We start from the raw sequence: 12,939 nt of genomic DNA on the forward strand, positions 1-12,939 counted from the left end.
CCAAGGTTTCCCTGGCCCACCAGCCCCTCACCGCCATTCCCAAGGTTTCCCTGGCCCAGCAGCCCCTCACCACCATTCCCAAGGTTTCCCTGGCCCAGCAGCCCCCACCCCACCGTGACCCTGGGTTTCCCTGCCCTCCCAGTTTGTAAATAAGCTCTGGGAATGTTCAAGTGCCTTGGAACCATGGACTCATTAAGCTGGAAAAGAGCTCTGGAATCCTCAGGTGCAGCCATTAACCCATCGCTGCCCGGGCCCCACAGAACCCTTTCCCTTCCTCAGTCGGAGAGCTCGGCCCGATTGGGGTTTTTAAATCTGCGTTCGTGTTTGGGGGCAGGGAGAGGAGGGAGCCGGGGCTGTCCCGGGGCAGGAGCACATCCCGCTCCATCCCAGCTGGAGCTGCTCCTGCCTGTGCCCCTCCAGCCTTCCCGGGGTTCTCCTCCCGCGGGATGAGCTGTGCTCAGTCCTCAGAGGGAGCTCGGAGGCAGAGGAGGGGAGGATGAGAACAGCACCCATCTCACACAGGGGGACGGGGAGGGATCCTGTGAGCCCTGCTGGGATCAGGGATTGCGGGATGGCTCCTGGAGAGGAGCGAGGGAGGTGAGGGAGAACAGGCAGCACACGAGCTCCAGCCCGGCCTGTTCCTCCTTTCTCCCCATCCTTAAACCAACTCCGAGTCCATCTGCAGGACCCTGGGGAGAGCAGCACGTCTGCAGGCACGGGGATGGGGGCGCTGGACTTGATTCCAGGGCTGGATCCCGAGCAGATGCTCGGCGAGTGCATCCCAGGGCAGCTCCCGGCGCCGAGTGCGCGGCCGTGGGGAGGAGCAGGAGGGCGAGGAAGGCGGCTCCTGCCTGTGCCAAGCCCAAATTTCCCGCTGTGCTCCCAGGATGGGATGTGAATCCTGGCCCGCAGTGATGCCCTGGCCGTGCACAGCAGCCCCATGCAGTTTCTAGTGCTGGTTTTTATGGCATTTCTCTCGTGGCTGTCAAAAGGAATTTTCAGACAAAGCCGTGATTTCTGTCTGTTGATGAAATGCTGCTGCAGTCTCCTGAGGTGCTGATGACAGGGAAGCTTTGTTTTCTGCAGCTCCAAATGAACGTTAAAGGGATATTTCTAGGAGGCAAAAGGAGGGTCTGGTTGCCTTGCTGGTTAGGAGTTTTAATTGAAAAAGCAGGCAATAAGGGGATAATGCATTTTTTCATGGCATCTTTCTTCGGAGGTTGTGGAAAACGCTCTCATTAAGCCAATAATTGAAGCCTGTGAAGTTGGTGATGATCCCTGGCACAGGCACAGGGAAGACACGAGCAAGGGACTGCCCGAAGTCTGCACAAAGTCAGACAGAGCCAGTCCTGTCACCTCTTTCCTGGAATCACGTGTAGGACCGAGTCCTGCCTGTCCCCTGAGGGCGGAGTGACATTGGAGAGAGCCCGAACTGAAAAACTCCGTGCTCGGGTCACACAGGCACAGGCCAAATGTATGCGGGGGCAGGTACCAGCATCTCTTTAAAATGCAAATTGTTTTCTTGCTAAACTGGCTAATTTAAAGAAATTAGCATCCCAAAGCGTCCCGATTTGCATCCCAGCGTGTGGATTCGCTGCTGTCGGTGCCAGCGAGCGCTGTGCCTCGGTGGAAATCACCCGGAGCCGCTGTCACCTTGCGGTACCTTCCCGAGCGATCCAAGCCCGGGCCGCACCCAGCCCCGCTGGATGCTTCCCGAGGGGCAGCAGAGGGAACGCGTTTCCCACAGAGAGGTTTCAGGGAATGGCTCCCCAGGCGATGGGGTGCCCACCCCGTTCCTCAATAAGTTCTCCCAGAAATGAGCTCGGTCCTGCAGAGCCCCGGAGCTGGGAGCGGCTTTGGCAGCAGGACGGGGTCTGGGTGCGTTTTACCGGATCAAAGACACCGCGGATCCTGCTGGGTTCCCTTTTAGAGCCTCACGCCAGGATAGTCCCTCCTAGAAACCCCAGATCTCCTGGAGATCCCAATTCCGCCCGGGGAGTGCTCGGGCCGCGCTGAATTTGTGCTCGGGCCGTGCTGATTTCGTGCTCGGGCCGCTGGGATTTTCACCCGGCGGCGCTGGTGCCGGGATAAGGACACGGGAGATCGCGATCGGCCGCGCATCTGCCGGGATGGAGCCCAGGGGTGCGATCAGGAGGACAGAGAGCAGCGGGATGTGCCGCACGTGGCACGGCTGGCACACGGCGCTGCCGCAGCTGCTGCAGGCACCGCTGGCATTTTAATCGCCGCCCTGGCATTGATCTGCTGTGGTCTCATGGTCTGAGGCACTGCTCACACCTGGTCATTTAACAGCAGCAGCTCCGGGGAGGGGTGGGTGCGGTCACTTCCCGCTGAATCGGGGTAAAACACAACCCCAAATCCTGCAGGGGCTGATTCTGATGTCAGGCTCGAAGCAGGGCTGAGTTATCAACCCTTATCAGTTCAATAACGTGGAGGAGGAGACGTCCATGGCCTGATCAATGAAGGAGATTTTCCAGAAGATTAGGTTAAGCATTCTCAGGAGAGCAGGGAATTGAACTGCTCAGACGGATGGGGATTTTTAAGATCCTTCAGCAGGCACGAATATCCCTTTTCGTGTCGAGGGAAAAGTGACATTTGATAACAAAACTCGCTCCAAACAGCCCCGTGCCTCTTTGAGAGCAGGAGCCGCTCTCAGCACGGCACCAGCTCGGCTCGTTAGTGGCAGGAGGTGTCACCTGTGCCCGCTCTGCCTGCTCTGCCTGCCGGGCACACAGACGGGCGCTGCTGGGAAGCTGGGATGAAACGCCTGCTGGATGAGCAGTAGCTGTGGCCCTGCGCTGCCTGCACTCACTCCCTCCCTCCCTCTGGAGGCCGGGGCTGGCCCTGTAAAACTTGTGCGGAGACCTGAGGGAGAGCCCTGGCCGTGCTGCTGGCTCCTGTCCCCGTGCCAGAATGGCTTTTTGGGAAGCGCCTCTGGGCTCTCTGGGCCTGGGGAATGAGCTGTTCCCCTCAGGGCACGGCCTGGCTGTGTCCTTGGGGGCAGGTGGGACACAGCAGGGGCCGTTCACTGGCACAGCAGAGGGTTTGGGGCTGTGGGCACTGGGAAAATGCTGTGGGGGTGCCCCAGGGCGTGGGGGGTCCCTGATGTGCAGCAAGCCCAGAGGGGCACGTTGGGCACTCAGGGGTTAATTATTAATTGATAATAATGAGGGTGGGCAGGCCCTGGCACAGGGTGCCCAGAGCAGCTGGGGCTGCCCCTGGATCCCTGGCAGTGCCCAAGGCCAGGCTGGACATTGGGGCTTGGAGCAGCCTGGGACAGTGGAAGGTGTCCCTGTTCACATCAGGGGGTTGCACTATATAGCCCCTAAAGGTCCCTTCCAACCCAACCTTCTCTCTGATCTTTGAGTCTCTGATGTTTTCCTCTCCCTCCAGGGGACGGCCAGGTGGATTTCGATGAATTTATGACCATTCTGGGACCTAAGCTGGTGTCGTCGGAGGGCAGGGATGGCTTCCTGGGGAACACAATAGACAGCATATTCTGGCAGGTGAGTGAGCATTGCTTTAATTGCAAATTCAGCCAGCTCTCAGCAGCTTCCAGAGTGGATTTGTTGAGGAGCACAGGGTGTTTTACTGAGTGGGAATGGTTGTGGGAAGGGTGTTGGGGTCCCTCATGCCATGGGCTGTGGGAGAACATTCCATGCTGGGGGAGGGAGCTGTGTCCAGCTGAGCCCTGTGCTCCTGTGGATGGATGCAGCTGGACACAGCAAAGCACCCAGATCCTCCTGCAACACTTTTGGGAGTCTGGAATTCACTTTTGGAAGAGAAAAGCATTTTTCTCCAGGAGTCTTTTGAGTTGGGAGCCTTGAAGCCGCTGGCTGCTCCCAGAAGTGTGTTCCTGCTCAGTGTCCCTTGGCTGTGGCAGGAGATGCTCCACACAGAGGGAATGTGCCGGGCAGGCCACGTCCCACTGGGGTTTCTGCTGGATTCAGGGATGAGCTCAGGATAACCATGCGAACAAAACTGAGAAACTTCTGCCCCAGTGGTGCCCTGGGGTGGTTTGGTCCTGCTGGCCCCAGGCACTGCAAGGAGACGGATCCAGCGCTGGGAGCTGCTCTTTGTCTGCCCTGCAGTGAGACTTTAGACAGCGTTGGAGCTTCCAGGAAAAGCAGCCCAAAATGCCCCAAAACACAGAGCTGCAGGGTTGCTGCCAACGGATCAAACGTGTGGCTTCCTGTGGGATTCCAGCTCCTCTCATTGCCCATCCCACAGCCTTTGCCTGCTAAGAAACTTTGGCTGTTCCCAAGTTTAATGAATGCCAAGAGCCAAACCTGGAAATGAGAATTTCTGCCTTCTTTTACAACCCTCCAGCCCCGTCCAGACTGAACTGGGTGGAGCTCTGGAAGAGTGTTTTAAAAGGCTTTTAAAAAGCCATTCCTGGCCTCCTGGCACAGGATAGGAATAACCTGGAAATTCTGCTCCGGATTCCAGGATCTGGCTGTCAAAGCAAGAGTTTGGTGCTGGTGAAGCCCTCGTGGTTTGTGAGGTACCTGGGGGGAGTAATGACACCAGGAGGGGCAGGACTGGGAGTCAGGGGTGTTTTATTGCCTCCACTCTGCCTTGGGAGCCTCATCCCAGCCCAGGAGGGAGAGGAGGGAGCCCCATCCTGTCCCACTGTGCCTTCCAGAATTCCAGCCCCTCAGGAGCTGCTCAAGAAGCAAAAGTCCCAGTGGGAAAATCAAGTTTGTGAGCTGAGCTCTTGGATGGGAAGCAGAGAAGTCTGGAGCCTTCCCAAAAACTCTGCTCAGTGTAACCCATTGCTTTTAGTGACCCTCCCACCTCTGCAAATGCCTGGAATGGGCAGGGAGGCAGGATTGTGCCTGGATTTAGAGCTGCAGGATTCCAGGGATCAGCTTCCACAGGGGAGCATCCCTGATGCCCTTCCTGGCTGTGGTGGGACAGGGAGAAGGGAGCAGAGGCTCCGGGTGGGAGCCCTGGCTGGGCAGGGACAGCCCCGGGGCTCCTGCAGGCAGCAAAGCTCTGGCTGAATTCCACAGGTGCTCCATGGCCTTGGAAAACAATGGTTATGGGCTTTACCCCCTCTTTACTCAGCACTTCCCTGGATTTCTGAGCCCCTGAAGAGCTCCGGTTGCTTTTCCTCTGGGGTAGGAGTGCAATGCCTTTGCTGCTTTTTCCCAAAGGAAAAGCAAGGAGAAGACCCCTAGGCGTCATTCAGGGAACAGGTTCCCTTTGCCCATGGCTCCCTGGCTTCATCCAATCCATCTGCAGGGCATCAGACACCTCATTCCCGAGCATTTCTCCTCTGCGTTATCTCCAGTGGGATTCCTGAAGGGAAACCAAGCCTTTCTGGGAATCAGGGCTTGGCTGTGTTTCCCATTTCCCCTTAATGTGCAATTTCCACATGTTCTGGCAGGGGATGAGCCTGGGCTGCTGACAGAGCCCTTCATCCCTGCAGCCATTCCCAAGGAAGGGTTTTAAGGAGGGAATGGTGCCCACAAGGCTGTGGCTGTGCCCAGAGCTGGGGGACAAGGGTGGGACAAGAGGGACACCTGGCTGGGCAGTGCCACCATGAAACCTCACCCCAAAGCTTCTTAAATCAGTCCCACAGGAGAGAGAATCCGTGTGGGCATCCAGGAAGTGCCTTCCGCTCTCCCATCCAGGCAGAGTCCCTCCAGCCCTCCCCATGCTGGGATATCTTTGCCAAGCTCATTTCTGAGGGCAAAGACCTCCAGGTTCCAGTGTTCAACACGTCCTACAGGATGCAGTGTGGAGGATCTCCAGGCCCAGAGGGAATGACAGCCCTGGATGGGAGGTTTTTAATGAAGTGAACCTCTCTGGGGTGGCTGGAATGCTTTGGGAAGTCAGGACAAGTGGGAATGGTTGAACAACACGGCTCCATCTACAGCGGGCGCAGCAGGGATTCTGTGCCCACAGCACTGATGAGATGATTTGGGAAAGTCAATGCTTTGTACGGTGACCAGCTGAGAGCCAGAGCCTGGTGAATTTCCCCCCCTTCTCCCTTTGCTGTGTGCACATGGAAGCTGCAGGGAATTTCAGGATATCTGGGAGCTTTGTTTTGCGTGAGGGGACGGTGCCGGATCATGCCCTCAGCCACGGTGCCTGCTCATCCCATCAGAGATCACCCAGCACGAATCCCCGGGTTCAGGAGCAGCCTGGGTGCTTTGGGATAAATAAAGCTGCTTTGCAGGAGCAGAATTCCCACGGGGAGATGCTGCTCAGGCTTTCCTTTGTCCACTGGAGAGATTTGGGGAGGCAGGTCCTGCACAGGGAACAGCTCAGCCGCTGCTCATCTTTTCTAGGACTGAGGGAATCTTTTCCTTCCTCCAGGCTCCCACAGACTTTTGCTAGGGGGAGGGATATCCTGGGGTTTATCATCTTTGAGAGGGGAGTAGGAATGGCCAAAAATTCTACAGGACCCCTGAGCAAGGAGGGAGGGATATGCAGGGACAGGCCAGGGACAGCAGGGACCCCCAAGGTCCTGAGCTGCACCCTCAGCTCAGGCACCACGGAACAGTTCCCTGGAAAACGGAGCAGGGACCACATCCAGCTGTGGGGGGGCTGCATTTGGGGCTGGCTCAGGAGGGAATTTAGGGATGGGAAGGGGGATCAGAGCTGGCTGGGAGCAGGGGAGAGCAGAGGGACGCGGCTGGGATGGGACAGGGATGGTTCCCCCTCCCATCCCAGCCCCTGAGGTTCAGTGCTCTGCCCATCCCTAATCCCGTTTGCAGTTGTCACTGGGAATGCAGGAGAGTCCCAGGGGACAGATCTGGGCTCTCCTGATCTGGTCAATCAATTAGTGCCTTAATAGAGGGAAATGAAGGGGAAAATGTGTGGGAATGGCGGTGGCACAGGGCAGGGCAGGAGGGGCTGGGAGGGAGCGGGGAGTGAGGGAGCGGGGAGTGAGGGGCTGTGTCAGGGCCCTCCAGCAGCCCCGGGCTGTCTCCAAAGACAATTTTTGCCTGGAGAGGGATTTTTTTTTTTTTTTATGGGGTTCAGAGATAAACCTGATGCAGTTGCTTCCTGTGTGTGAGTTTCTCCTCTCGTCCCTGCAGAGGAATTAATCTGCTGATGGCAAACGAGCCTTGCTGCAGAGGATTTGTTCGTGTCTGTGTCTGATTTGATGTGGGAACAGATCCAGGTGCCCTGCTGGGGTCAGCCCTTCCTCCCTCGCCTCCTCCTCCTCCGGAGGCAGTGCAGCCCCTCAGGGCAGGTGCAGGCTGTTGTCAAACCACAGGATGGGACGTTTTACATCTTGCAGCAGCATTTTTTGCTGGTGCTGAGCTGCTCTGCTGCAAAAATCTCGATTCCTGGATTTCAGGAGCTGCTGTGTCAGCTCTTCAAAGAACCTTCTCGGATCGGCTGCTGGGGAGGAAGAGAGATGGGAGATTGGGAAGGAGCTCTTTACTCAGAGGGTGGGCAGGCCCTGGCACAGGGTGCCCAGAGCAGCTGGGGCTGCCCCTGGATCCCTGGCAGTGCCCAAGGCCAGGTTGGACATTGGGGCTTGGAGCAGCCTGGGACAGTGGGAGGTGTCCCTGCCCATGGCAGGGGTGGCACTGGATGGGCTTTAAGGTCCTTCCAACCCAACCCATTCCTGGATTCTGGGATTCACGGATTCAGTGCCCTCCCTCTTGCTGGTTGCTTTGGGGTTTAAATCAGGGAATGCAGCTGAAAGTTTGGTGGATGGGGCCAAAGATGGGGAGTTGGGGCTGGACCATTGTACCAGGCACATCCCCCCAAATGCTCTTCCACCAGACCAATCACCCCACAGCACTGCCTCATTCTGAGCAGCACTTTTTGACTGATGAACCTGGGATACCTTGAAGTGATTTCCACAGAAAAAAAAATCCGTACATTTAAAACATCAACCATTGCTTGGGTTTTCCTGGCTGGATACAACCAAAGTAAGGCAGAGGTTGGAAACCTTGGCATTGATTATCCTGCAAAACCACTGGGATTTGAGCTGGCAGACACCTGTCCTGGGACACTCAGATGGGGCCCCTGTGTTCCCCAGTGCCCCTGAACCCCAGCATCCTGACCTTATCCTAATTTCAGGAATGTACTATCTCCTGCCATGGCTGCTCCTGCAGTTTAGGTCATGGTTTCCTCATATCCACATTTAAAAGGTGAGATTTTCCATGGGAGGATGCAGGTGGCTGGTGTGAAACTCGTCCCAAATAACCTGGGACACTCCCAGAGTGTCCTTTAGTTCATCCCAGATATCCTGGGACACTCCCAGAGTGTCCCTTGGAGCCATCAGAGAGAAACAGCCACTTCCAGGCTGTGATTCAAGGGATGTGCCCTGGGCCCCAGCCTCAGGAAGGGATGAGCTGTGCTTCAGAAGTGCCAATTTTACTACATTTGGTATAAAAATGTGGAGGGAAGCGGTGCAGGTGGAGCTGTGTGCCCTGGGGACAGCTGAATGTCCCCTCCTGGGCCCCACCAAGGCTCTCAAGGCCTTTTTGGTTCAAGTTCCAGCTCTATCAGTGCCGTTATCAGCGGAAGGGGAACAGTTCTGCTGCCTCACTTCAGGTCCCTTTGCTGCCAGGACATTCCCCTGCTGCTCTCCATGGATTTGTGGCAGCACGGGGAGAGCTGAGCACGTGCAGGGACGGATCCAGCCCCAGCCCCTGCTCCCTGCCCCCAGGCCTGCATCCAGATGTGCTGTCACAGCTGGGGCAGGTGTGAGCGCTGCAGGGCTCCTGCCCTGGACCGCGGTGGCACAGCTGTCCCTGTGCCACCCCTGGGGCCCTTTGCAGAGGACAAATCCTGGGTGGCCTCACATTTCTCTGCCTGTGAAGGGACCTCCTTTCCACCCCCACATTTTCCCTGTACCAAAATCCACCCTCTCAAATGTCCCGGGCCAAGTTTGCAGCTCAGGACTGGAGACACTGCAGGTGTTAAAGTTTTGGAAGCAGCAGGGCAGGAGGAACGCAGGATTTCACTGCCCTGCTGTGGTTTTGAGCTTCAAGCAGCACCTTTAGCCCGCAGAAAGGCTCTGCAGCTTTGGTTCAGAGCCTGTTTAAAGCAGGCAGCCGATATCCAGAGGATTCTGCCTGCTGGATTCGGGATCTGGCTGCCCTGGAAGGTGTGGCTGGGCTTTGTGCACCCTCTGCAGCACTCAGGGACACTGCCTCCAGCAGCTCTCATGGTCCAGAGGTTCTTTTTTCCGTGCCAGTTTATTTATAAACTCAGTCTGCAGCTCCAGGGGTTTTTGGGAGGTTTTTTTCTCCTGGCTGATGTGTGAAATAGGAATTGTGCTGTGGATTTCTCAGGGGTTCACTAGGAAGTGTCAGGAGCAGCCTGTAGGGAAGGTGGATGTGTGGGAGATCGCCTGAGGGGTGCATGGCACAGGGCTGGGAGAGGCTTCCCGGCTTCTTGGGGACTCCTTCCTGAAGGGATCAGATTGCCCAGCAGCCCTGAGGACCAGGATCCACATCCAGTGCTGGTTTTTTTGGGATGGGGATCATTTGTCCTTTGGAAAGGCCTCTTTGGGTGACGGAGCAGAGGTGATGAGTTTCAGGCAGGGGCAAATCCCAAATCCCCTCACTCCCAGCGTCAGGATGGAGTTTCTGCCAGAGAGGAGGCTCCACCTGGCCTTAAAACCCAATCCAGCAGATCTCAGGATCATCCGTCCATCCCTCCATCCCTCCCTCCATCCATCATCCATCCCTCCATCCCTCCATCCCTCCATCCCTCCATCCCTCCATCCCTCCATCCATCATCCATCCCTCCATCCATCCATCCTTCCCTCCCTCCATCCATCCCTCCCTCCCTCCTCTCTGCACAGAGAAAAGGACATGGAAAGAGCTCCAATCCTGGCAGGCTCTGGCTGCCCTGGATACTTCCCATTCCTGTAACAAAATCATCTCTCACTGCACTGCCAGAGTTTTGTTGGCGGAAATCCTCATTGACTCAAAGCAGAGGCTGATTTTCATGGAGATCAGACCTTGGGAATTGTTTAAAACAGACTTGGCCTTTTTTATTTCCTTTTTTTTCCCAAAGAACTCCCACTGTGAGATGGAAATCTCACTCTGCCTCCAAAGCCTGGCATTCAGTGGAGTAAAAATATTGGGAAAACTGAACTATGGCTTGAAAAAGAAGGAAAACCAGGAAAATAGACACTCCATTGCTTATAAACAAGCAGAAACCCCGAGGTGTTGGCAACTGTTTGCAACAAACAAACGTGGTGGGGAGAAAATGACCTTTTCTGTGAAAGAAAATCCAAAGAAGTAAATTACCTGCTTGGGAAAAAAGGGAAAAAAAGACCTTTGGAAAAAAAGACCTTTGGAAAAATGCAAATGAGGAGGCTGCAAAGATTCCAGTGCTGGGGGAGGTGGGGGTTCCTTAGGCTGAGCAGGTGAGGGGGGAAAGGCCTGCAGGCCTGGGGGTTCCTCCAGCTCAGCAGGTAACTCGGGTTTTCCTGGTGTGCGTCCCAGCTTTCCAGTGCAGTCTCCTGGTGCCCAGGCTGGACATTGGGGCTTGGAGCAGCCTGGGACAGTGGGAGGTGTTGGGGTTGGAATGGGAGGGGTTTGAAGGTCCCTTCCAACCCAAACCCTTGTGGGACTCTAAAAGAACCCCCTGGGAGCTGCAGGCCCTGAGTGACCCCTGGGTGTTTGTGATGCTCCCCAGGTCTCCCCTGACCCAGCCCTGGAGCAGCTCATGCCAGGGCCACCAGCAGCTCCTGGGGCAGGGGTTCCCCTCTTGCAGGGGCACCAGGAGCAGTTTGGCACTGCCCATGGAGAAGAGAGGTGTCCCCTCTGCCCTGGCACGTTCATCCAGCCGTCACCTGTGTGTGTGCCCAGCGCAGGGCACGGCTGGCCCACACGGGTGGCCCCCACCGCCCCTCACAGAGCTCCCCAGGCCCCAGCTGTCCTGAGCTGCCGTCAGCATGGGGACGTTCCTGTGGCCACCAGGGTGGAGATGTGTCCTGGCCACCCCTGCTGAGGAGGTGGACACGCCCTGGGCGTCCTGCAGGGGCAGCTCCATCCTGCCCCGTCCCCCAGGCCCCTCTGCCCATGGCAGGAGCTGGGACAGGGCTGGGCCACCTCCCTCCCCTTCCTTTGGGAGCTTGCCTTGATTTCTCTGTGCCACCAGTGCTGCCAGTGGGGCTCTTGTGCTTCACTTTGGGGTTTTTATTTCAGTTTGGGGTTTTTGTCAGTCATTTCTGGGCTCTTGGGTGACGTGCAGGGACTGAGGGTGTTCATGGTGCTGTGACCATCTCACACCCCTGCACCAGTGCCTCCTGAGCCAGATAGACCTTCCCAGGCTCTGAATTTATCAGGACAGTTTTCCAGCAGATCCCCAAGGCAGTTTTACCCAGTGAACGGAACGATGCTGATCTTCAAGAGAAACTCCATAAGGATTCTTCTCTAAACAAATTTACCACTTCACTGAGAACCTGTTTCTTTGCCTGGGTGTTTTCTGCACCATTATTTCTCATTCTGAGGAGGTTTGGGTTTGGTTTTGTGCTGCCAAAGACAGAAATCTGCGCTCTGAGGTGGCTGCAGCTCTGAGGCGCTGGCAGTGCTGAGGTGGTGCCCAGAGATATTTGTTCTGTTATTTCTGCTGTTCCACACACAACTCTATAAAGTTGTCATTAGAATGAATAATTCTGTGATCCAATACATTTACTCAGTTAAAAGAATGTCGACACAGCAGGAGCCCAGAGCAACCTGAGGGAGCTGTGGAAGGATCCAGTATCTGTGTGAGCTCCGTGGGAAGTGTCCCAAACTGATTTTTACCATTTTTGAGTGTAAATAAGCAGATTAAGGGGAAGATCTCTGCTCACAATGAGCCACAGTAATGCTGCAGTTCCCTCCAGAGATGGATTTTAGTGTCCAGGTTTCCTCCTCCAAGCAGAGCCAACCCTCAAATAGCCCAGCAAGGTGGAGCTCCTGGAAGCGTTGGAGCAGGGAGTGGGAGGCTGTTGCCTTCCCTGGGGAAGGGATGGGGGAATCATCCCCTGACAATGATTTGCATGGTTTTCATCTCCTCCTGCTCCTGCTGGGCGTTGGATCCGATGTTCCCCCGGGAGTGCCCTGCTCAGGGGATCCCTATCAAAGCCATCCCTGTCACTCCAGCAGCTCCCCCTGTGCCCCTGCAGCTCCGATTGCCTCAGACCTGGGGAGTGCCAGAGCAATGAAGAGACAAATGAAACAAACCGAGGCATTGGAGAGGAGCAGAGCCTGAGCAGAGCTGGCAGGGAGGCAGCCAGGCTGGGTGGAAGTGCCAGATTCCAGGGATTTCAGGGACTGTGATCCCGTGTGAGGATAAATGCCGGAACCTCGGCTCCCAGCACTTGTGTCCTTTGTGTAAGAGACAATTGAGGCAATGTAAATATTTATTTTATGGATAGCTGGTGTGTGGGTGCATGTTTCCACAACATTATCCATGATTCAAGTGTCAGAGGGCAGGGCTGGATGGGATCTTGGGAAGGAATTGTTCCCTGGCAGGGTGGGCAGGCCCTGGCACAGGGTGCCCAGAGCAGCTGGGGCTGCCCCTGGATCCCTGGCAGTGCCCAAGGCCAGGCTGGACACTGGGGCTGGGAGCAGCCTGGGACAGTGGGAGGTGTCCCTGCCCATGGCAGGGGTGGCACTGGATGGTCTTGAAGGTCCCTGCCAACCCAACCCACCCCAGGATCCTGGGGCTCACAGTAGCACTTTCTGAGCACCTCTTTTCTGTTGCAGTGGTCACTTATTCTCTCTCCAAACTTCCTGCAGATCTGCCCGGGTTAAAGATGATCATGATCCATATCCTGAAGAATGAACACCCCTCTGGCAGCTTGGAGCTGCTTTGCCAACCACCCTTCCCTCTCTTAGGGTGTTCATTATTCACAGAATCCCAGGATGGGTTGGAGGCACCTCAAAGCCCACCCAGTGCCACCCCTGCCATGGGCAGGGACACCTCCCACTGTCCCAGGCT

General features: G+C 56.2%; 1 protein-coding gene across 1 annotated transcript in view; it reads left to right on the forward strand.

The window, feature by feature from the left end:
- CALN1 (calneuron 1) overlaps positions 1-12,939 on the forward strand; it is a 109,088-nt gene that overhangs the window by 57,389 nt on the left and 38,760 nt on the right. Inside the window, exon 3 of the mRNA XM_008634493.2 lies at positions 3,412-3,524. Coding sequence (XP_008632715.1) covers positions 3,412-3,524 — 113 coding nt within the window. The remainder of the gene's footprint in view (positions 1-3,411; positions 3,525-12,939) is intronic.

The sequence above is a fragment of the Corvus brachyrhynchos genome, unplaced genomic scaffold (genome assembly GCF_000691975.1).
Source record: "Corvus brachyrhynchos isolate BGI_N302 unplaced genomic scaffold, ASM69197v1 scaffold15, whole genome shotgun sequence".
NCBI lineage: Eukaryota > Metazoa > Chordata > Aves > Passeriformes > Corvidae > Corvus > Corvus brachyrhynchos.